Consider the following 25,445-nt stretch of genomic DNA (forward strand, 5'->3'; position numbering starts at 1 on the left):
TTTCCCCTCCTTTTGATAATTCATTATTTGTTCTTAAAGAATTTTGTCATTTCTGTGAAAGGCAAGTGTTGACTAGGATACTACTTCCTAGTCTAGATGATAGGGTATAGGAGTGGGGCGCGGTCAGTTTCCACACATTAAGTATCCCATCATCAGTGGTCTCTGTTCATTACATTTTTCACAACCTTTATTATTTGGTTATATGTGTGGTCCTTTGTCTATGGTATCCCTCCCCCACCTCAACCCCACATGCTAGGATGTGGTCATGTTGGATGTTGGGTCTGGTTTTCACTGTTGCTTCCCAGATGCTAGCATATCACCCAACACGTAGGAGGTGTTAAAGAAATGTTTGGTGAATAAATGGTCAAGTGAATGGATGGATTTGAATATAATTGAGAGTGATTGTGATTCAGTGGTGAACATAATAGAGAACCTCTGTTCTAACAAGATACACAAGTGGTCAGGGTAGAAGGAGCCATAGTTTTGCTGGATGCAAGTAAACTTTCAGAGCACTGTTAACCTAACCCGCTTAGATTCTTGCTGACCTTGTCGCTGTGCTATTTCCCCACTAGTAAGAGACCCACAGCTCAAAATTGAGAACTTATAGCAGAAGCTATGATTTCCACAGTCCTCTGCCTCACGTGAAGCACACGATCCCCAGATTCTGTATTATCACCCTGCTATACACTTGGACCATTCACCAGCTCATTCTGATGGGGAGGTTGTTTTGATGTATGAAAAAAAGTCTGCTCTTGGGACATAAGACATTGGTGTGAGTCCTGACATGGCCATTCTACTGCTGTGTGTCCTTGAGCAAGGTGTGCAACCTCTCTGTGTCTTACTTCCTTCATCTCTGACAAGATTCCTATAATCTACCTCAGGTTGATGGGAGGATGAAATGATACCATGCATGTGAAAATACTTTATAAAATATGAAATAGTGTGCACGGAAGAGATACAAAGATGACAAGAGTGGTGATTTCCTCTGAAGTGCATGTAGGGACATACATAGGCTATTTCCTGACCATTCCAGGCACGCCAGGGTGCACACACATCATCTGAGGGAGGGAAATACGGAGGTGTGTTCAAGGGGCCTCAATGTTCTAAGGGCTTTGAGGAATAACATAGACACGTGGGAGGGGATCCTGTTTCGCTTCTTCCTTGACACAGATCTTGAATAGACCAGCCTGAAAGCATATTATTTGAAAGATCGGAGGGAGCTTGTATTTAAATATAAAATAATTACTAAAATATGTATTTTGAGTGTTTTGAAAGGGGTTTGAAACCATTTATTATAATCTAAGCCAAGCTCTAAATAAAGGAAGATTTTATTTCTAGTCATACCTGCCAGTAGATGTAAGACGTGGTTCTGTCTAGAGAGAACTATTGAAACAAATCGGTTCAAGAACGCTTCGTGGGAAATTGAACAATGCAAACCTCCCATTGTCTGGAGGTTGAGAAGGGCTTATAGAAATAAAGGGGGTTTTATTTGAAATGGAAAAGGTGCCATTTACCCTATAATATTTAGCCACCCCTCCCCTCCTCGTTAGATTACAGTTGACAGAGCCCCTGTTTACAAGTTGAGATTTTTTTTTTTTCTCTCGGATTGATGCCTTTAGCCCGTAAGTGAACTCCGCTGGCAGCTCTGCGGGGCTATTTCAAAAGAAGCCTGGTGCTCTGATTGCAGCCAGTGCCACTGGCACCCCTGCCACGCCCTGCCCCCTGCACATTCCATTAACAGAGTTTTCCTGTAACTCTGTTTAGAAAGGTTCACAAGGACCTCAGACTGTGCTCTGTCTCCTGGTTTCAAGGAAATGCTAGACTCGCTCGGATGTAGTAGATGACGTGGTTTCCCCAAATTCATCATTTGCCAGATCATGCATCTGTTATTTTGTAAAATCTTAATTTATGTACAAAAGTAAAATTAAAGAAAGAAATTAAACAGGACCATAATGTGCCTCTCGGTAGTTTTGCAAGCTGCCCGGTTTTATTCACCCAGCGCCACAGTAGACGTAGCTTGTGTTTTCCCTTTGGAATTTGTTTGGTTTCGTAGGATTTGATGGATAACCCGTTTTGCTGACCTAAGTGAATAAAAGTAAACAGGTTGCAACGGACACAGTTTCAGATTTTGGTTTTGTCTTGGTGGTTAGAGGAGCTGGCATAAAAGTATCCCGGAGATGACTGCAAATTCCATAAGCAATTTGATCAATTTAATTAACTTATGTAGTAATCTTATTTAGTGTTTAAAGTAGTCAACGCATCACATAGGTCAAAAATCAGAAGATACAAGAGGAAGCTTGGTGAAAAGCCTCTCTCTTTTTCTATAATCTTGGCCACCCAGTTCCCCGCCCCTTATACAACCAGTGTTAATTCTGATTATTTTAAACTGACACTTTAGCTGAAATCTTACTTTATGGGGTGCTTTATCACATGACCTAAAGGATCAGAGTATGAGTTTGGGTCCTTGAGGGGAAAGAGCTGCATAAAATATCTAGGGAGATGCCTTAGGTGAAATGCTCTAAGGGTGACAAAATATAGAGCCCAAAGCAGAATTCTATGTTTATTGTAAAGAAAAGTACCACGAAAGAGATCCCACTGTGAAACCCCAAGTCTCCCCATACCCTCCTTTGGACTTCTGTGTCTCTGGGTTTCCAGAACAGACTGTCCTTTTCTGCCTGTTGCATATGTATTGAGTCCTGGCACTGTGAACCTCTTATGATGCAAGATTGAATTTCCCATTGCCATTTTTTCAGATAACAGCCCGCCGACAATGGAAACATATTTATGATGAATTAGGCGGTAATCCTGGGAGCACCAGCGCCGCCACTTGCACCCGCAGACATTATGAAAGGTAAGAAGCCCTTTCTTGGAAAGCCGTTGCTTAATTAAAAGTGTGTTCATTGGAAGAGGCGTCTGGTGAAGGATAAGATAAGGGGAAGTCTAAAGGACCTTTCTGGAAATAGAAAATATCCTCTGGCATTTTACCTTGCATACCGCCTTGTGATTTTTTAGGGGACATGGCTTTCTCTAGTTACAGGGGCTAAAATTAGATGTTTTTTTCTGTTTGGTTTTATCCTGTGATCACCTATTTGACAATACCTCCCCACCCCCCACAAGCCTGGATTACTCAGTGTGTTCTCCATAGGTTCATTTACTACAAGAACCTTCAGCTTCTGGCAATCATAAGTCTGCAGTGTTACTAGGAGGTTGCCATGTAACCGTATTGACATTGAAATGTATTAATGTTGAATGTATTAATATTGAAAAGTAAGCATTTCTTTAATAAGGAAATTGGCCCCAGATAAGATCCATTGTTTTTTTGCCATCTTGGTATCTTTTCTTCTACGGCTCTGCTTTTGACCAAGAAAATCCTTTCTTGCCAAGCTTTGCGTGGTTCCATTTTCTAACAGTTTCAGCTTCTCTCAGAAGGTAATGATCATGCAAACAAGAAGTAATGCCGAATTAGCTACTATGACGGTTGTATCCACAGGAGTGTTTCCTCTTTGCACTAGGACTGTTGTTGCCCACAACAGTGCAGATCTGCTAGCAAATTCATGCATTATCCTTGCTCTGTGCTCCCACTCCATACTTGATTTGTTAAGGTCGCGCCAACTTCTTTATCCCTGGTCTTTCCCTGCTGACATGTTGACTGAATCAGCAACCTGGTTTCAGATTCAGAGCTTGTAAGATCCAAGTAGAGATGTGTGTGTGTGTGTGTGTGTGTGTGTGTGTGTGTGTGTGTTAATAACGGTCATGAATGGAATGAAGTCAAGACCCAGATGAACAAACAGGCCAGTCGGCTTGCTAGTTTGAGAGGTAAAACAGAACTGCTAAGTGTAATAGTTGCTCTTTACTATTCCAACTTCAACCCAGATGCTCAACACCCGCCTTTGCATCCTACAAATGCATCTTCAGATCATGTTATCTAGTAGATCAACTCTTAGTCATATTTTTTGAGTTCAGTTATATTTTTATCTGTGTTGCATTTAGCAAAGAGCCTCTTTTAGTATAGCCATTCAGTGAAACTTAGAATAGTTTTTGTAGGAATAATCATAGTAAACTGGGTTGGGTTTAGTACCCCATGAATAATCCCCACAAAGTATTCCCAAGAGATTGCCTTACATGTTGGGGTTATGGTCCAAAAGAATTTTTAAAAATTGGTAACAGGAATTTGAATTATTACTCGTTTTCAGTACATTATATCAACTTTTCAAATGTGAGTGTTATTTCTCTCAGTATTTAATAGAAAACCTACATTCTCACTGTACATCACAGGGACACCACTGAAATCCTCCTACAAAATAGTATCCATATCTCAGGTGAGTGTTGTGTAAAGAGCGCTTGAGGGAACACATTTGGCTGGTTTTGACTTAGGAGTCAAGGCTTTAATCAGAGCATTTTCATTAGAAACACTGTATTTTCGAAGGACTTCTATTCTGATGGGAAACCCCCCCCTACCCCTATCTGCAAATGTTCCCAACACCTGAACCATCAAACTTCAAGGACCAGATAGCCATTAAAATTCACAAGAAAGAGTGTATCCCAACTGTTAGCTAACTTATCCAGTTAAAGAATGAAAATTAATCAAACATATTACAGAGCTATCACATGGTAAAAAACAGATTGAGTTTGGGATAGAAAAAGGATTGGATCTAATAGTAGAGTGAGTGTGTATGTGTATAATTAACTCAAGCAGTTATCTGGATAAAAATAGCCTCAATCATCATCATCTTTTTCTCCTTCTTCTTCTTCTTCTTCTTCTTCTTCTTCTTCTTCTTCTTCTTTTTATTTATTTGAGACAGAGAACACACAAGCAGGGGGAGGGGATAAAGGGAGAGGAGAAGAAGACTCCCCATAGATGTGGGGCTTGATCCCAGGACTCTGGGAGCATAACCTGAGCCAAAGGCAGGTCCTTAACTGACTGAGCCACCCAGGGGTCCAAAGAGCCTAAATCTTAAATGAAATACCAGTATATATTCTTTTGAAGATTGTGTACTTTGTTTCATGATCTACCTCACCTGGAGTAGTAGCATCCAAAATGCCTTCAATCAGTCAAATTGGAAAATTCTAGTAGAGATACCTCAAAGTTTACTGAGAAACATATTTAAGATTCTTAAAAAATGTCTCTTCTCTCCTCATTCTTGGGAGTAAAAGGAGTATTTCATAAAGGTTAGATCTCCCACTGGATTATATTTTTTGAAAAACTATGTCACTCCCTCTGCTAAATCTGGAATTTGTTGGGTCAGTGTGTATCAGGATACAGTAAGGAAAATAAGAACTACACTAGGTATTCAACAAAGAGAATCTATTGAAAAAAAATGTCGTAAAGTGCAACATTAATATAGAGGTAATAACCACAGGTTCCCTAGGACCAGGAGAATAGGGTAAGAGGGTTAGGGTGTTGCCACCTAGAAGTTTAGAGAGTATGCCTCACAGAGCTGGGGTTTAGATCCCTCCTGGGGACAGGCTCTCAACCAGTGCTGGTCCTTACTGAGCCCAGAGGTGGAGCACCGAGGAGCTGCTCTCAGACCTGAGGAGGCGGTGCTCCCTGACTGGTGTTGGACCTCAGAGCAAATGCCATGAAACTGGTCTGGGATTGTTGACAGGAGCTAGAGGCTGGAACCAAATGCTGCTGCTAAATTACTGTTGGGTTGGCCCTGAAATGAACAGCAAGCAAAATAGAAGTCCTTCCTCCCCTCCCTGGTTGGCTAGGGCCCCATTTACAGAACCCCAAAAGGAAGACAGCTGACAAAAGAGGCCTGTCATCTGCAGAACCCTGGTCCCAGAATCACCAAGCATAGCAGAGTAGATTTGGAGCTACGACAATAGTCAACTGCCAAGTGGGCCCCCCAACGTGGAAATCCCTGCACAGATTCAGAAACTCCAGTTACAACAGGGTGATTAGCAAGGTCCTTTACCCTTCCTTGTATATCCTTTCATCATCTGGGCTCCTTTCACATTGCTGTGATCAGATACCAAGGATGTCTTGAATGACTAATAATTAATAATAGTGAAGTACTAAAATTGGCAGAAATTGACTTTAAAAAAAGAGAGAGAGACTCCAGGGAGCACCTGGGTGTCTCTGTCAGTTAAGTGTCTGCTTTTGGCTCAGATCATGATCTCAGGGTCCTGGGATTGAGCCCCATATTGGGTTCCCTGCTCAGTGAGGAGTCTGCTTTTCCCTCTCTCCCCCTTGCTCATGTTCTCTCTCTCTCTCTCTCTCTCTCTTTCAAATAAATAAATAGAATCTTTAGAAAAAAAAATGAGACTCCTCTTATAATTATACCAGCCTCACTCATTTTGCACCAATCATGATCCGAAAGGACTCATCCCTGCTCCTGTGTGTTGTGGTGGGGAGAAAAATCTGGGGGCAACTACTCTAGGTGTCTTACATCTTTCTCTTTAACACTTCTCTCAGAGAAGGGCAGAGGACACTCAGATCTGTCCCAGGGACTAGAAACAGTTCTGCTTTGGTCAGAGAAGAGGCTGGAGCTCTTGGCTGAATCCGTGCTTAAAGACTTGGCCGATCACTTTCCTTCTTGCTAGTTACAGGCTGTGCTAACACAAAACAGAGTGGCCTAGATTGGTGAAGGTTCACCATTTTCAAGAAGGATCAAGAAGTAAGAAAGACAAATATCAGGATGTTGCGGGCAGACATCTCGTCCGGAGATGCCCATGGACATTTTTCATACCTTTCCCCATCAGATCAGAATGACTGGGTTGCTCCTGTGCAGCCAGTCATCTGGTCTCACTCTTTTCACTCCGGTGTACAGACTTGATCCCTTTCCCCCTTCCCTATCGCCAGCTTTGCTTTCCTAGAAGATGAAGAAGAAATGAGTGATCTGTGCATTATCCTTTGATTTATTTTTCATGTGGTGCGGTTCGTGTTTCCAGTAAATGTTTTCATTTTCCAACAAGAAAAAAGTAGCCGGGGCCTCAGTAAATATTACTTGTATATTTAGTTGAGCACTTTTGGTTTATTAATGAGTGTAATAATGAAAGTGTGGGTTGTTGAAAAGAATCAATGGGTGTTTTTATTTAAGGCATAACAGAAATGGTACAATGCCTGTGAATGCATCATTGTCGCTGAAGGCCTGACTCGTCCAAACTTGCCTCTGATTGGTTTAAATCAAATAGGTCCAGGCACTTCATAAAAATGTCTTTGTCAGCCTGGTTTTGCTTCCAAACCTATTCATCTCTGTCAGTTTTTAATATTAGTACCAGGCTCCTGGCCATAGTCCATTAGTACTGTACTTAATTGCTCATGTTACAGCTGATCACCAATATAAAAAGCATTCATGTTTCCCCATCGCGAGACCGTTGCTACGTGGATGTCTCAAACTCAGTAAAGCTCATGAAGTGTGATTATTCTGGACACTTCTTGCTCAGGATATATAGTCAAGCTACCAGAGGTTGGAATGCAAAGAAAAAATGCCCACTGTCAGCTGGGTGGGACCTTTCTAAGTAGAACACTTTCTTTCTCATCCATCTCTGCATTGAAGGTGTCCCGAGTCACCTTTATGAGTAAAGGAACAAAAAGGGAAGATGGTTATTTTTATAGAGTCCTCTCAGCTTGATTTTCTGGAATAGTAATTCACCTTAAAGACTTTGTTTTCACATGCAGATTTGTTTTCTTTTTTAGAAAAATGTCTTTTAAGCACATGCCAGAGGGGGACAAAAAATCTTCACACAGAATACCAGATTACTGGTTTGAATTTTCCTGGATAAATTGCATGGTGTGTGTCTGAGGAGCACATGAAGTTGTTATTAAGGATGGAAAAAGGAGCATTAAGGCAAAAGGACTTTATGATGTGCTTTGCCGGGTATTTAGAAAATCAAAATCATAAACAAATGTATTTGCTTATGGGGAAAATGGGCAATTATGCTTCATCTTCTTATGTACGTAATGCCCAATTTCAAATTCTAACCTTTGGCTTTTCCCGTAAGCATTCCCCAGGCAAGACTGTTCTGCTGCAGGGCTGGGGGAGACTTGGGGGGACCCGAAGCCAAGCCAGATGCATCTGGGTAGAACCCAAGTGACAGTCTGCTGAACCTCTTGCCTTTCTCCTCTGAAGGTAGAAAAGGCAGTGTGTGGGAGGTTCACGTTTTGAGGAAGATAAATATGTGCTTTAAGGTAAATGCCAAAAAGATATCAAGTTCTAAGGAACTTGACTAATCATGTCATGAGGAGAAAGTCAAGGGGGAAAGTAAGGGGAGTTGCGGCTCTCCCTATGTCCAGGACACAATTTGATCTATTCTTGCTCATTTTGATACCCTTGAAGTTAATCAGAACCCGATTCAGAAAGATACAGGCAGGGTCTCAGCATTTTAGATCTGAGAGGTCCCTTAGTCATCCTCTACACCAGTACTAGTCTGTGAGGCTAGTGAGGCTTTCTGGCCTGTCTGTGCTCCACGAACAGAACAGTTTACAAATAAGCATTGTTACACTTATATAGCAATTTGCCAGAATAATTTTATGTCCATTGAGACTAATAAAACATTGGGGGTATTTTATGTGCCTTGCTTTAAATTTCATTGTTTTACTAATCATTTTCATGAATTATGAATTTAACAAAAGTGTCCCGTCAGCAAGACAGAAAATTTAGAAACCCAGTCCTTCATGTCAGGTCATTGAAGAAGCACAGCTCCACACCACTGGTCACAAACTCAGATGTTTATGGGGGACATAGCATAGGTGGATGCAGGTGGCCAGGTAGGAAAGTAGGAAGCTGGTACATACAGCCGAGCCAGAGAGGTCCAGTGGGATCTGCCAACACCATTGCTTTGGGCAGATAGAGTCTCAGTGCTGTCAGACTTTCCATGGTTTCTTGATGACTTTCATGTGAAATCACCTGATTTAAAAATAGTAGATCCAGTATTTCTGAAAATATAAGTTAAATTAAACCTACCTTTGGGCAAAAGTAGCCTATAGGCTGTCAAGTTCTGTGAGGACTGAACCAACTTTGGCACTGGGCTAATCCAGTCTCTGCTCAAATGCCCTGCGGTTGAGGGGTGAGAAAGAAGAACCATCACTGAACGTGCTTTTCATCTAAACACTCTTCCACATACTGAGCAGGACACCTTCTGTGGCTTCCCAATGACCCTACCTTGCCTGTGGAGGCTGACTTTCTGTGCATGCCATTTCCTTGGTGATGGGCCTCCATATGTTTGGCTCCCTTCTCACTTCAAGTCCTCCTATTCCATTCAGCCAAGCCTCAGAGCACGATTTATGGATTTTCACCAGCTTGGCCTGCTGTCATGTAGATGCCTCCAATTTGTGTCACTCAGAATACCCAGAGCGATTCCAGATGTGGCATATAGTACTTCTTGGGATGTAGCAGTATCAGTCTATCAACATAACCTAAGATTACATTTGAAATTGGTAAGAAGCCCTCCTAGTTGCTGGGTTATTTTTCTGAGGTACGATAGATTTGCCATTTGAGCAACTGCCGTTTTTCCTTTGCTTCTGCCTTCACGAGCCAATGGGTGTTTTTTGAGTGTCTACCACTTGCAAAGCACCCTCTGGGATAATGAAAACGTATGAACCAAAGAGTTTGGAATAAGGCTGGCAAACAATGAGGAAGTGCCCATGCTACCAGAGAACGCGAAGGAAACACGATGCTGGTTTCCACAAGCCCAAGTTCAGCTTCAGAACTCTCCTCAGTATGGCACGCGCAGGCCATTACCACTGACTCATTAGAACTGGAAGTTGCTGTGATCCTTGGCTTACCTAACATCATACAATCCAACTCATAGTCCATACATATCTGAAAGAGAGTTAAATTATTTGAGGTTATAAAAACTTCAGGTCTATAAGAAATTGATACAAATAACAAATTCAATAGGGATCAAAGAAAGAATAGAGAGAATTTTCAAGCTGGAATGAGCAAAGTCTTCAGGAGGATCTACAATTTTGACTGGGTCTTAAAGAGTTAGGTTATAACTTTAGAGATCGATCATCATACATTGCCTAAAATGTTCAGCTGTTGAATTTGAGACTGATAAAGATACTAATTTTGAGGGCAAGGATCATGGGCTATTGGTTTCCTGGAGTCTCCCCAGTGGACCCAGGAGAGTGTCATGAACATTTCAGGGACTCAGGAAATTGGGATTGAATGAATTAAATTAAATTTGAACAAAAAGGATGGTTTTCTCTAGGGAATGTGTGTTAAGAGGTAAGGAATGAGGTGATGGAAGAAGCTATTAGGTGAGTACTAAGGCTGAATTTCTGAATTGGATACACCGATGCAGGTATTACAGTTTACCTTTATAGTGCCTATTGACTGTCTTGCCCTGAGGTCCAAAGGGTAGACCCTGTTCCATCTTCCCCCATGGGCACCCATAGTGGGGTTGAGCAGTCTATGGACTTGCAACTCCTTTCTAATCATCATCTCAATGATGGGGGCTCTGGCCAGTGGGCACAGCAACACCTCTTCAATACTGCCACGCATGCCCTCTCAACCTTTTCTCCTAAACCCACAGAAGGCCTCTGGCTCTTAGCAACACCCAGCGGTCAGGGAAATCTAACAAGGCACCAAGATTCAGACAGGCTGAGGCATAGCCACAGCCCTTCTGTCTACACCCCACCAAGCTTGTTCTTGGGGACCTACAGAATTTCTCCCGAAAGGACGGTCAGTTAACTTCATAAGCAAAAGCCTCCCTCTGTATCCCTCAGAGTGCTTAAAGTGCTCTGCTACCTTTCCAATGCCTGAGTATTTCAAAAAACTTCTAAAAAGGAAAACAAAGCCCTTGCCAGGCCCTGGAGTAGAAAAACTGGTTTCTGTTTAAAAAAAAATAAACAACAGCCTTGGAAAAAAAATCTCTATTTAAAAATTCTTAAATTTGCCTCTAAATGCAAGTTGTAATTAATAGAAGTTGGAGTTTACACTATAGAGTGTAAAAACACCCTCAGGCACAAACTAATCAAGTGTGTGTGTCATGCTGTAAACTACAGCAAGTTCTTTGTTTGACCCAAAAAAAAAAAAAAAAAAAGCTTGCCAAACAGCAGTTTTTCTTTGTCAAGCTCCTTTATTGTCTCATTTTCGTTTTCTTCCTACCTCCCCCCTAACTCACCCCTTTGAACCTGGCTATAGTATTTAAGAAACTTTTCAGGTCCAATGTTTTATTGATAGTTTTCATCAAGCATGAATTTAAATTTGAGAATAGATTAGGTGTCTTAGCCCCTTTTCTTTTTGATAAATAACAAGAGGTTTCTACTTATGATTTTCTGTCCTCAGGGCTTTATCATTAAGATTAAATAACTGTACTCTCAAGCATGCCACTGCACAAACATCTTTTCAATTACGTGAGTAACAGATGCCTTCACAAAGGAACTATTGAAAATTCAGAGAGCCTGTTTCCAAAAAAGAAAGAAAAAAAGTATCAGATGACAGAAGAATGTAATTGTTTACCATTAAAATATATCCTTAACTCTTCCACTGAAAACCTCTTGGAACATTTTGTTTTTAGATGAGTTATTACAAAGTTCGATCAAAATAATAAATGTTTGGGGGACCTGATGAACATTTCAGAAGCTCCATAATCCATGCTATCTCACATACATGGGACCTAAATGCAATAGTTCTTTGCCTGTTTTTACATAATGAACACTGCCTGCCTTCATTTCTGGGGTGCTTATTCTGTTGAAAACACTGTAGTTGTATTTGTCTATTATTCTTGAAATAATGTTCATCCGCCCTTGAAATGGATCCGCGCAACTTGATTCTGAGTCAGTCATTGTTTTCTCATCGAGAAGAATAATTGCCGCCACCTTTGCTTGCTGGCATTGTGGAGGGCTGGGTGCTGCTTTGGGTCTATGCCCTCTGTCGTGAGCGTGTATTTTAATCCCTAGGGGCATAATGTCAGCCTTTCTTAAATCCATTCCAACTTTCTTCAGTGTGGTCTTAAGTTGAAAGACATGGGGCTAATGTCAGTCTAGACCCTCACGGAAGTGGCAAGGAGGCACCCTAGAAGCAAAGCCCCTGAGGAGCTTTCATTCTAGATGGGGAAGCCATGAGAACCTCAAGTGTGTGGTAAGATTCAGTGCTACAGGCTGAAATCCACGGAGGATATATTATTCTTAATTTTCTCTTGCCGTCCAACATCAAGTTGGGCCTGACCTAACCCTGAGTTACCACCTTTTAGAGAGTCATGACATAGTTATCCTGCTGGCATTTTGTTAGAGGAGAATTGTGCCAAGTGCCCAAACCACAGGGCTGCTTCTGTTGTAACGGGCTGACTCCTTGTGGAATGGCCACATGAGTGTTTTATAGGACTACTGCTTCTGAGAAAAGGAGAACGCTCACCCTGATTTTTTAGTGCCTTAAGACATAGGATTCTCTTAAGCCAGGGGTGATCAGTTCGTTCAGTGTCTCCTCGGTGTCGGTACTTTTAAGACAAGGTATTTAAATGCACTGCTACCCTGCTGATATGAAAGCAGCTCAGAGAGGCAGGTAGATCTGTGTTTGAACTCAAATTTTGACATTTACTAGCTGCATGCCTTTGACTAGTCATTTAATTATTTCACTCTGAACCTCAGTTTCCTCAGCTATAAAATGAGGATAAAATAAGGTATCTGGATATACATCTTTTTGTACTGGTTGCAACTTAAGATATACAAAACGCCTGGTATTGACAGGCACTTAACACACGGTGGCTACTATTAATATCATTATACCTAATCAATATATGAGAGCAATCAGAAGTTGCCCTCCCCACCCTCCCACCTCACCTTTTAACCAAGGTCCCCATAGACCAATGTAACTCCAGTTCAGGGGGCCTCTCATCCTCGAACCACCTCTCTCACATTGACAATCATTTATAGGAATCAAGCCACCGTCTTGCTGGGGCTTTGGTCCATGAACCCTTTTTCTCTTGTTTAGTTAGGGTTACAGGCACTCCAGGACCATAGAGGAAGGTGTCAGAGTCATTAATGGGCTGAAGAAACAACCCTCCCACCACTTCCAGGGGCAAATGGACAGTGTTAATGCCCTCAAAAAAAGTTTCTTGTTCATCTTCTAATGCCTCTTGAGTAGGTAGTGATAGGCAGGTCATTTTCCCAAGAAAGAGCTTTTCTAAAGACTAGTGGCCGTATAATGCTGTTGATAATAATGTGCCACATACCTTTTGGGTGTCTTACACAGAACACAAAGATGCTATTTACTACACCCACTTCCTTATTAAAGAGCTCGGTACAATTTACCCTTGGTGAGCTCACGGGCTAAGCTAAGTCTTCTATACAGAATCCACACTGCGTTTTCCCATTGCTTTCCTGTCTCCCATGAGTCCTGCCATAGACTCATCCTCCATGACCTCCATGTCAGCATGGACTCTCGCTCCATGGCTTGATGGTCAAAGTCTTCAATTCACCTCCTCATCTGTTGGAGAAAGACACCGGAGACCTCTTTCTCAGCTCTCATGGTTACTGATATTTTGCTCCTCATACTCTGCACACTTTTTTTTTTTTTTCTGCTTTTTTTTTTCTGAAACTCACACCATAAAATCAAGGAGATCTTTACCCAGGGCCCACATCTTTCTTAGATGGAGCTTGGCTTTTAAAAGAACAGGAACAAAGTTTCTTTTGTACCCAGTGAGTGTTGTGCCCTCCGAGGAAACATCCCACTTCTGTGTGTGCTGCCACAGCACATTTGTGTATTTGACTTTTGTTTTGGTGCTGTCACCTAAATGCTCTTCCACCATTTTTATGGTCTTGGTCTGGGCCATTTTTATGGTCTTAGTCTGGAACCCTGAGAGGTGAACAGTATGTGAGATTAGAAACTTTCTGTTCTTCTTGGAACCTTAACCAGTGTGCATACATCATCTTCGAAAAAGAAAAATATACCTTCTATTGGCTCCATATTTGGTGAAAGATTGCTTCCCACACTTCACAGTGAAGTTATATTTTCAATTTCTGGCTGAGAAGGGAAATGTCTGGCCAAGCCTTAGAATTTATCAACCCTGGAATCAACTTGGAGGTATAATGACTTCATTTGGGATCAGATCAGGTCCGAAACCCCAGTGGAACCAATATGACATTTCTTTTCTACGACCGTGAAAAAAAAACCTAATATGTATAAGAATAGCAGTAGCATTTTTGCCTTGACATGCACACCAACTTTATTTCCCTGTGACCCTAAGATATTCTGTTCTAAGGTCACCAGCAGATCTTTGGGCCTAGACTTTTTCACAGGTTTGATGCCACGAGAATGTCTATAAAGTAACTAAGGTGAGTTCGAGAATCAATTTCAACCCTAAAAATTTCCTACTTCTTTCCCCAACTCTCCAAATTGAATCAGTTCTAGACAGTATTATAATACCGTTTTGCAGAGTTCTATAAATAGATGGATTCTCATTTCTTCTCCTAAGCACTGTTTGCTCAATGTTTTGGCCCAAAAGTTCAGTCATTCCACGCAAGCATTAATCAATACAGAAGATTATTAGTGGTTACTCGTTCAGATGAGATTTGACATTATTTTCCCTCTGCCTATGGTGAGGGAAGGGGGAACGCTGCCTAATAAAGATGAAGAGTCTTTCTTCTTTTGTATGAAATGCAAATGATGAGGACATGTGCCATATACAGTTCTTGAATGTGAGGCTGCCGGTTTTTGTTAAGAGAAGCAAGACCCTGGAGGATTTTAGAATTTGTAAATATAAAATTATCTGCCTTGGTGTTTCAAAAAAAATAATAAAAGGGAGAAAGAGTTGGCAGGTTGCCAGATTACTTACATTACAGTAATAGATTTGCTGACCCCTGACTTCTGCTGTAGAGAAATGTATTGAATTTTTCATAATATCAGATGAGGCCGATCTAAAAACCTAGTATACGGAGCACCATTATTTAACTTGAGATTTAACAAAGCCGAAATCTTTTCAAAGCAGCAATTTCTTGGATGATGATAATTTAGTGGCTCAGATGCTAATAAATCAAGGTTATCATGCTATTGATTTGTTAATTTTAACTCGGGTTGATTTTGAGTCGTCTTTATTTAAAAAAAAGAAAAAGAAGGAGAAGGAGAAAAAAAATCTTGCTTTCACAGTGACTGAATTTAATAGGAATCTTGGTGATAGCAAAAGGCTCCCCTACTGTTTCTGCTTTGGGGTGGAAAATGTTATTCTTGTATTATTCCTAGGGAAAAATAAAATCTCATGCTGCTACAAATCTTATGCCTATGGAAAGATGTTATTTTTTAATACACGATGGCTTACCTATTTCAGATCCATTAATGGCATCGTAAATAAGCATTTTGCTAATCTGAAATGTGAAATCTGGGTAATAAGAAAGGCCCATTTATCTGCCTCGCTCTCAATTCCCAGAGTAGATGTAGATCAGGGGTAAAAATCTCTCTGGATTTTCTAATGAATATATTGCTTCTCTTCCCCATTACTTCCGCCCACCTAAAACCCAACCCACATTCTTAGAGTTGCAGCCCATTGAAAATATTTCTCCTGTGTAATGAGTTCTTGGGGGCTGGGGTGCATTTTTGCTGTTATCTGTATAGTTTAGAAACTGATTAAATCTTTGTCGTACTACAAATATTTGAGGAATAATCATCCGCAAGGCATAGGCATGTTGCATTATACTAGATTCTTTATACAATACGAACCTACTCAGCTTCCTCTATTGGGCAATGTTGGCCTTCATATTGGCTAACCTGTTTTTAATGGTATCACATGGACGCTGAACGTTTAAATGTTCAGAAACCTATAATAGCTCTCGTCCTCTCGCACTGTAAAAACTTCTAATAATCAAATGATAAGATCATATCCTGTGGGGTAATTGTGTTGTACCGTGACAGGATAACTGAAAAAACATTCAGTGAAAATCTCACCAAACGGAAATCACTATATGAACAGCGATTGTTTGTGTGCCGGGTGAGACCGAGCCCTGTTCTTCAGGGCTTAGCTGGTCATATTTCTACTTGTTTCCTTTTAGCTGCTGCCTTTCTTGTTTTATTTTGGGAACCTTTTTTCCCTGAGCCACTATAATTATCTTTCAGTGATTTAGAAGGGCGGGGGGGGGGGGGGGGAGCCACTCAATTGACCTTTATACACACACACACACACACACACTCACTCACTTGCTCACTCACTAGCTCACATATACCCTCCCTCTGGAAGCCTTGAACAAGCAAGGCCTGTGTTTGGATTCAGTTTTACCTTAGTCATGCCTCTTTCCAGATACAAGAAACATTTAATTCCACATTTCCTGCTTCTGGCTTTAGGCCTTTGACCAGCAAAGTGAAATGTATTTTTTACTGCTGTCGGCCAGCCAGCTGCTGAGTTGAGTGAAAAAGGAAAAAAAAAAAAAAAAAAGAAAAAGAAAAAAAGAAGGGGGGGGAGAAAAAAGAAAGAAATGAAATGGAAATGTGGCCCTGCTTCTTGAATCTGCAGTTGTGTAAGGAAATTCAAGTGTCCTTGGCGCCCACCCCTCTGGGGGGCCTGGTGGCCCCAGGACAGTCAGACCCGGAGGTGAGGGGTCCTCTGCGGCCCACGCTGGGTGGGTCTCCCACCCAGTTCTCTGCCTCCTGTCACCCTCTCCCCACACTCAGAGGTAACACTACCGTGCTTCTCTGCCAAGAGAGCTCCTCAAGGTGTCGCCGTCTCAATTAGAGAATGGAGTCGAGGGCAGGGTGGTCCCAGTCCCAACCAGCAGCCACCACTGGAATACCCAGACTTCAGTGCTGCTCAGGTTCCCATGGCAACCAAACACAAGTAAAACAAACCTATCTGTCCCAACAATAAAAAATGTTTTCATTAAAGTCTATTTAAAATATTTTTTTCCAATTTAAAATATTTGATGTGTTTGGCTCCCAGACAGTAATCCCCAACCTGCTAAAGGGGATCGAGTCCCTGGCAGGACTGTGTAGATAAAAGGGATCGGGGTAACGTTGGGGACTTATAGACGAGACGGGATAAATTCAAGTATGAACAAGATTGCTTTTTTCTCTCTTCTTCTGCTTAGTTATGCTTTTTATTATATAAACATTAACTGTAATATTACAGTGGGAAGCAGGTATTTGGCAGCCATATATTATTTTAGTAAGTCGACATAGAGAGAACAGTTTCCAGTTTTAGCAGCTGTAACATGTTTAAACTCAGTTTGTAATGGGATCTGAAGATAACTATTCCCCATGGGCTGTGTTGATCTTCATGGCTGGCCCACTGCCAGATGGAGGGCTCGAAACTATTATTCACGCCTCCTTGCACATACCTTGTCCGAGCATGCTCAGTAAACGAATTCTGTTTCTAATACGTTGTAAATTGGGATTTCATTTTCCCATAATTTACTTGGTATTTTATTAAACACTGAAATATTATCACAAATGCCCCACGTCTGTACTCGCAAACCTGAACAGTTGTGTATGTTTAAGGGGCTGAGATCCAGATTGCGTGGTTAGAAACCAATTTCAGGATAGCTAACAGATATCCAAACCCAAGAAGTTTTTGCCTGGAAGTCTTAGTTTAAAAATAATTAGGGTTCCCAATATTTGAACAGATTTATGTTGTTTAGAAGCCAAGTACATTTTCTTCATTGAGTCAACTTGTCTTATTTAAAACAAATTATGTTTGCTGTATTAAAGTTCATATTTTTAAGGCTGAGTCTTGTATTAATCCCACAGTGAGTCATTAATCATACCAAATGCATTATAAAAACTTTAATCACTGAAGTTGAAACTGAGATTGTAATGCAATCCATCCCTTTTAATTACATCAGCTATTTTTCCCTTTCAGATCAAGAGCTATGTCGCAAAGGGAAAACAGATTAAAACTAGAGCTGTTTGATGTTTCTCTTTTTAGAACAATTTTATGTACTTTGTTTAAAAAGTTATATAATTAAAGCGCTTGAATTTTTCAGCCCTCTGATTTTTGTGGCTTGAGTGGTCTGTCCGCCCTCCTGTTGACCGGGGACTCTTTTATTCGGCACCCTAAAACTGAGCTCATACCGGAATCCCCTACCCACCTCAGAGCTCAGGAGAAGACAGCTGTCTCTCAGCCCCACTGTGCTTGCCTCCCGTTAGCCTCTTTATCTGAAGTGTCTGGTCAATATTTTGACATGAATGGAAGTATCAACTTTGGAGGCAGGCAGAAATTCCATCTCTAACAAATGGTGTGCTGCTTCGGCAAATTATTTAGCCTTTTGGGGCCCTCATCTGTTAAAAAGGAAATAATAATAGTAGTGGCAGTGGTAGTAGTAGTAGTGACAGTTATAATAATACTCCATAAAGATGTGGAGATGACATGGAATAATCTAGGACACTAACCTGGCACATACTAGTACCTCCTAGACTAATCATCCTCATGAGGTCAGAGGCTTTGAATATTTTGTTCACTGCTGTATCTCAGTGCCTTGAACACTGAGTACACAGTAGGTGCTCAACAAGCAGTTGCTGGCAGAATGATAAACGAATGGCAGCCGTCATGAGTGTTGCTCTTGTTGCTGTGCTGATGTTGTTGGCACTTAGCCCTGTTTCACAAGCTATGATAATGATGTTAACTTCGTGCGCTTCCGTCGGCATCTTTGGTATATAGATTCACAAAACCACAAAGATGTCTTGCAAAGAAGTAGGTATGTTACCAGGTACTGGTTTTTGACTGAGGGAGTATATCCCTGAACCGTGGAGTAAGTTTCTAGAAATGCGCTGGTGTCACTGGAGATGGAGTCATCAATAAACTGCTTGTATTGAGAAAAGAAACGAAACCCCAATAGCATCGATGCTCCCGGAATTGCCTCTCATGATTGATCGTGTCTTCTGATGTCATTCCAGATTAATCCTACCGTATGAAAGGTTTATTAAAGGGGAGGAAGATAAGCCCCTGCCTCCAATCAAACCTCGGAAACAGGAGAACAGTTCACAGGAAAATGAGAATAAAACAAAAGTATCAGGAACCAAACGCATCAAACATGAAATCCCTAAGAGCAAGAAAGAAAAAGAGAATGCCCCGAAGCCCCAGGAATCACCAGAGGTGAGTTGCTGTCCTACACACACACACACACACACACACACACACACACACACACACCCCTCTGTGAGACTCGTCCTGTCCCAGGTCTCCTGAAGCCCCGCGTCACAGCCGGTGCCTGCACACCCGCAACCCCAGACTGAGAAATCAGACCGTCTCAGCCCCACCGTTCCCCAGAGGGTGGATCTGGGTCTGCTCAGGAGCTGGAACGCAGTGCGTGGTGTTACATGGGATAGGCCAGGAATCAGATCTAGAAAGATGGGATCATCCTACAGAAAGCTCAGGTAGCGAATGCCAGCTTTGAGATAGAAGGAGCCAGAGCTTCAGCTCTTTGAAGCCAAGGGACTCCAGTGTGAACGATGTGGCTTCTTTGCCATTTCACAGCCAGTCTATGTGAGGAGTTGGTGTGACATCGAAACACACTTTTGTGGGTTCTAGCGAGGAGGAATGTTGAAGTGATGTGCCGTGTCTCTGCAGGACTGTCCTCAAAACTTCAGAGATTTGTTGGCCTCCCGGAATTGACCTCTGTGCAACAGCCTTGGGTTGAGACCAATTTAGAAACATCTTAAGTACATATTATTTATGGGAGAATTTTGAAATTGTTCCTCTGAAACCATTATTATCTCTCATGTTAACAGGTAGTTTCTGAACCTTTTAAAACCAGTCCCAGCTACCCACAGCCCCCAGCAGCTCTTTGGTAGAAGCCATTACTGTCAGCGTACAGCCGGTCATGGAGGCTGATCTGGGCTCTGTTTCAACATGAATAATAAAAAACCCTGCTGCCCATAAAAAACAAAACAAAACAAAAAAACTTAGCAGCCACATTTGGAGACAGCATGTTCTAGGATTCAACCCCAGAGGGAATTTTGGTACTGATATTAAACACCCCCTAAAAATCAGGTTTATAATGAACACATAAGAGACTCCTTAATTAAACATTGGCTTGAAACACAACACACAGCAACCTCCTAACTAGAAATTAACCTACCCAACTGACTCCTGTTTAAGAAGATGATAGGAGTACCAAGAAAAGACTTTTTTGTTGTTTTTATTTTTGTCTCATAATTATTCTAAGCTTCAGTAATTAAAAAAATGGGGGGAAAGAGATGATGCAGAGATTTCTAAACATCTGCAAGCTTGCAACATAAATGGCCAAAAGCAAGGAAATTCCAAGTTAAGGCTCACATTCCATTCTTCCTTTATCCTGTTGGCCTGGTGATTTATTATAGGGTTTTGGATCAGTGAGTTCTGTTAGATACCATATGCACAGCATTGCCAGAGCACCAGAGGACAAACTGAGGCCAGAGGCCAGCTGACCTTTGAGTGGCTCCACTTTGGGGATGAAGTTTGAAATGGTGGTTTTGTGAGGTGGGGGGTGGAATCCTCAGCCCATTGCCCTAAAGCCCATCAGTGTGGGAGATGCCTGTTACCAAGAGTAGGGCCCGACTCCCTCCAGCTCAAAGAAACCCTTAAGGCCCTCAGGCTCCCTGTTTCTTATGGGCCCCAATGCCTTGGGGCCCTGTAAGTGTCAAGGGTTATCATGATCAGGTCACCTGAACAACCTGGCATCTCATACCCTCTCCAAGGTGCCCATATGGTAAGAACTGCTTCCCCACCTCCAATGTACACCCATGTGTTGGACCACGTGTATTCCTTCTCATTGACTGGGTGTTGGGGGTTTGGATTTTATTGCTGTCATTGCGGTTTTTATGGTCCTTAATTTTTGATGTTTTCAATATGAAGCTGTGAAACTCAATGGAGATAGGAGGTTTTTATAAAGCTCTTCCAGTCAAACCCACTGTCTTCAGGTCATTGGATTGCAAGCTGCCTGGTGGGAAGGTACCATTAACCTATCAAGGAAGATCATAAAATGCCATCCTAGAAAAAAGGTCATCACGTTTTTTCTGCCTAGTTTTCAGAGACCCCCTAAACCTGTTTGTTTCGGGTTTGTTTGTTTTTGTTTTTATTTTTTTAGATTTTATTTATTTATTCATGAGAGACCCAGAGAGAGAGGCAGAGACATAGGCAAAGGGAGAAGCAGGCTCCCTCTTCTGGGGGTTTTACGATGAAAACCATAGAACGCCCTGTAACCAAAGGCCTAGGTCACAGACACTTCAATGAGACTGATATCCCCTATAGCTTCACTTCAAACAACAGCCCCATCAGAAACTAACATTTAAATGCAATTTGCCTTTTTCCCTTGCCAGACTCCTTTTTCTGTATTTTCATGTAGTGTATGAGCTCAAGAGACCAATGGTGATTGTTAATGTAGAACAAGTAATGATATTTGTACTGGAAAAGGCAGCTATTAGTACAAGAGAGAGAGAGAGAGAGAAAAAAGGAAAGGAGAGGAGAGGAAGAAGGTAGAAAAGAAGGAAGGAAGGAAAGAAGAGAAAGATGATAAGCAAAAGCTCTTAGGTCTAACACATCCCTCAAAGACAGGGATATCTTCAAGTGGATCTCCGAAAGGGTTTGATTCCTTAAAATTTTTGTTTCTGTGCATCCCTACACCAGCATCTTCAGTTTTACCCAAAGATGTTAATGTGGTCGACACTTCTTTTCTTAACAAAGAAGAACAATGTTCAAGGGACGAGATGGAGTGGGGCCCGAGGTGGGGGGGGGGGGGGGCGGGGATTCCGGGTAGAAGACCAGCTCAATACAACTGTTTTGTGACTGTTCTCTAAGACATGTCAGGGCAGAGTGACAGTTTTGAAAGGGCTTGTCAGCCAGCTGGGTCACAGATGGAAAGTTAAAATGACCTTCTAAGGTCAAACTTTGCACAGCTACATAAAGCAATGAATGGGTCAAATTGTGCCCACAATTTCTGTCAATAGGGACACATAAAGAGCATCCATCTCATTGACTACAATGTATTCCAGTGAATAGAAAAGCTGTATTTGTGGTGGTGCTCACTGGCTGAATTTTGATAACTTCATTTTTAGCTTTAATAGAACTGTAGTTTGCTGCAGCCTAGCAGGCTTCGAGTCCTTCTGTCCCCAGGTAGACAAGGCTGGTGTGGCATCTGCATAATTTTCCAATATTTTACCATTTTCTGCATGTCATATGGCACCGGGTAGAAATGAACACTTCCGCGTTGCTAATTTTATGCATGGCACCAGCCGCATTGGGATGGGATCTGCCCTCTCAAAGAAGGGCAAGGGGTTCTAGTAAGTTTGTTGCTTGTTGTTGACACGGGGTTGTTGGTTGGTTTTTGAAAGAGAGATGCTTAGGGGAAAAAAAAAAAAATCTTTCTCCAAAGTGTCATAAAGCACAACATGTAATTTAAAACCCATTTGGATAATTGACTGATTTGACAAGAAAACAACCTCAGAATTAAACTATATATTGGAATCAAGGAGTGATAGGGTTGTTGTATACCATCAGTACATACCACTTTGCGATTCTGATAGGTGTCTCGCAAGGGACTTGGCGAGGCTGCGTGTCTAGCCCAATGTTTCCGTAATTTAGATTTCTTTGTTTAGAGCTGTGATCGGGAGGCAATAAAGCTTTACCGATACTCCCCGAGCTGATTGACAAGCCTGTTTTCAAGAAAAACTGCTGCGTGTAATATTTTGCTTCATAGCAAAATGTGTCAATGCGCTTGGCTTCCTTCTGACCGCCTTTTGAAATATCTTATCAGGTTTCATCAGAGCCAGAGAAGGAACAAGAGACTTCGAATCAGAAGAGCATCACTGAGCCCCTCCCAGCAGCAGAGGGGAAGAGAAAAATGGAAGGGTACCAGGATTTCGCGGCGAGGCCCGTGGGGTCCCGAGCGGACCCCGAGAAGGACAGCGATGCAGACCGAGGTGCCGGCGGTGCGACGGCCGCAGAGGAGGCGGGGGAGCAGGGGCCTGTCCCCCCGCTGCCCAGCGCCCCTGCCGCCCCTGACAGGGGCCCGGCCCTGGGCCCCGGGGCTGGCAAGCAGCCCCTCACCTCTCCCAGTGCCCCTGCGGACTCGAAGCAAGAGCCCCAGCCCTGCTGCTTTGCAGAGAGCCCGGACAGCGAGCCCCAAGAGCCCCCCTTCCCCGGCTTCCCCGCCGCGCAGCCGCCTCTGGCCAGCCAGAGCGAGCTGGAGGAGGACAAGCTGCCCGCCATGGCCGACTACATCGCCAACTGCACCGTCAAGGTGGACCAGCTGGGCAGTGACGACATCCACAATGCGCTCAAGCAGACCCCGAAGGTCCTGGTGGTTCAGTCCTTTGACATGTTCAAGGACAAAGACCTGACCGGGCCCATGAACGAGAACCACGGGCTTAACTACACGCCCCTGCTCTACTCGAGGGGCAACCCGGGCATCATGTCCCCACTGGCCAAGAAGAAGCTCCTGTCCCAAGTGAGTGGGGCCGGCCTCTCCGGCAGCTACCCCTACGGCTCCCCGCCCCCTCTGATCAGCAAAAAGAAGCTGATCCCGAGGGACGAGCTGTGCTCGGGTTTGCCCCAGGCCCACCCGGGCCAGGGGAGCGACCACGCGGCGGTGAGCCGGCCGTCGGTGATTCAGCACGTGCAGAGCTTCCGAAGCAAGGCCTCGGAAGAGAGAAAGGGCCTCGGTGACCTTTTCAAGCACGACAAGCTGGGGCGATCGGAGCCGCACCGCTGCAGCTTCTCCAAGCATCACCTCGGCCCGCTCGCCGACTCCTACGCGCTGAAGCCCGACGCCCCGGAGGGCAAGGACAAGCCGCTGGAGAAGAGGGCGCTGCCCCACGCGCACGTGCCCAGCTTCCTGGCCGACTTCTACTCGTCGCCTCACCTGCACAGCCTCTACCGGCACGCGGAGCACCACCTTCACGCCGAGCAGACCTCCAAGTACGCCTGCAGGGACGCGTACCGGGAGTCGGAGAACAGCTCCTTCCCCGCCCACAAACACCAGGAGAAGCTGCACGTCAATTATCTCGCCTCGCTGCACCTGCAGGACAAGAAGCCGGCCCCCGCCGAGGCCCCCGCCGACGAGCAGCCCACGGACCTGAGCCTCCCCAAGAACCTGCACAAACCCACGGGCAAGGTCCTGGGCCTGGCCCACGCGGCGCCCGGGCCGCAGGAGAGCAAGGGCGCCCCCCAGTTCCCGGCGGGCAACGGCCAGAGCCGAGACGGTCACCCCAAGGCCTGCCGGGTCTCGCCCATGACCCTGTCGGCCCCCAAAAAGTACCCCGAGCCGCTGTCCAGGGCGAGCCGGCCGCACCACGTGAGGCTGGAGAGCTTCCGCAAGCTCGAGGGCATGGTGCACCCGGTGCTGCACCGCAAGGCCGGCCCGCAGGCCGTGGGCGCCGCGCGGCCCATCAAGCGCGGCCTGGAGGACCTGGACCTGGTGATCGCGGGGAAGAAGGCCCGCGCCGTGTCCCCGCTCGACCCGCCCAAGGAGGCCTGCGGGAAGGACAAGGGCGCGGAGCTGGAGGGCGAGGGCGGCAAGGCGGCGGCGGCGCACGGCGGCCCGGGGGGCGCGGGCGGGGGCGCGGGCGGGGGCGCGGGCGGGGCGGCGGCCGACGGCCACAAGGCGGCGCTGTCCTCGCCCATCTTCCCGGGGCTGTACTCGGGCAGCCTGTGCGGCTCGGGCCTCGGCTCCCGGCTGCCCGCCGGCTACTCCCACTCGCTGCAGTACTTGAAAAACCAGACCGTGCTCTCTCCGCTCATGCAGCCCCTGGCTTTCCACTCGCTCGTGATGCAAAGGGGGATTTTTACGTCGCCGACAAATTCTCAGCAGCTTTACAGACACTTGGCTGCGGCCACCCCCGTGGGAAGCTCGTACGGGGACCTTTTGCACAACAGCATTTACCCACTCGCTGCTATCAACCCTCAAGCTGCCTTCCCGGCCTCCCAGCTGTCGTCCGTCCACCCCAGCACGAAACTGTGAGCCCGGCCCGGGCCGGCGCGGCTCGCGGAGCTCCTCCCCTCGCAGCCCCGGGCGCGGCGGCGGCGGCGGCGGCGGCGGCCTTAGGAGTCAGTATTTCCTTCTAAGCCCGGGGGCGGGCGGGGGCGGGCGGGGGCGGGGCGGGCCGACCCGCCTAAGGGGCCGCGGAGGCAGGTGGACAGAGCTGAGCTGAGCTGCTTTGTTCTGGGACGCCTGCCGCCTTGGCCGGTCAGTCCCGAGCCCCTTCCGCCGCAGATGCCCTTGCACCTGGATGGTTCACTGTGCACGTGGGTCTCGCGAAGGGGGGTGCGTTACCCGGGAAGAATTTAGGAGACCCCGTCTTGAGTTCCGACGGTCAGGAACAATCTGGGCAAAAAACAAATAAATAAGTAAAAGGGACAGGCGTTTCACAGGAAGGGGCAAGGAAGACTGGCAAAGCGTTTGCCAAGGGATGCCCCTCTTTTCCTAAAACTCTCCAAGGTTCAATCAATGCAATGTATAGTGAAACTTCAATAGATCTTTCATTTTGACACTATTAAACAATCCAGAGAAGTAAACACTGTTAAAATGACTGTATATATTTGCTTCTTAAAACTACCCGTATCACTGTTCGCTCACCTAATTTATATACAGGTAGTTCCAT

General features: G+C 44.4%; 1 protein-coding gene and 1 long non-coding RNA gene across 8 annotated transcripts in view; one reads left to right on the plus strand and one right to left on the minus strand.

The window, feature by feature from the left end:
• The window catches only part of ARID5B (AT-rich interaction domain 5B), a 174,232-nt gene extending 149,360 nt beyond the window's left edge, over positions 1-24,872 (plus strand). For all 3 annotated transcript variants that reach the window (XM_038534033.1, XM_038534035.1, XM_038534034.1), the window contains 3 exons: positions 2,754-2,851; positions 18,765-18,963; positions 22,601-24,872. In XM_038534033.1, the coding sequence (XP_038389961.1) occupies positions 2,754-2,851; positions 18,765-18,963; positions 22,601-24,805 (2,502 nt within the window). In that variant the 3' untranslated portion in view covers positions 24,806-24,872. The remainder of the gene's footprint in view (positions 1-2,753; positions 2,852-18,764; positions 18,964-22,600) is intronic.
• LOC102151124 lies at positions 6,601-16,672 on the minus strand. Of its 5 annotated transcripts, none has more exons than XR_005357879.1 (6): positions 16,560-16,672; positions 13,202-13,376; positions 9,731-11,353; positions 9,108-9,361; positions 8,910-8,999; positions 6,601-7,516 (listed from the first exon to the last, which is right to left on the minus strand). It is a non-coding gene; the product is annotated as an uncharacterized LOC102151124 (long non-coding RNA). The 5 variants fall into 5 exon arrangements; XR_005357881.1 differs by having other exon boundaries at positions 6,793-7,516; positions 9,731-9,767; XR_005357877.1 differs by having other exon boundaries at positions 6,603-7,516; positions 9,108-11,353.
• Positions 24,873-25,445: the final 573 nt, after the last annotated feature.

This window comes from Canis lupus, chromosome 4 (genome assembly GCF_011100685.1).
Source record: "Canis lupus familiaris isolate Mischka breed German Shepherd chromosome 4, alternate assembly UU_Cfam_GSD_1.0, whole genome shotgun sequence".
NCBI lineage: Eukaryota > Metazoa > Chordata > Mammalia > Carnivora > Canidae > Canis > Canis lupus.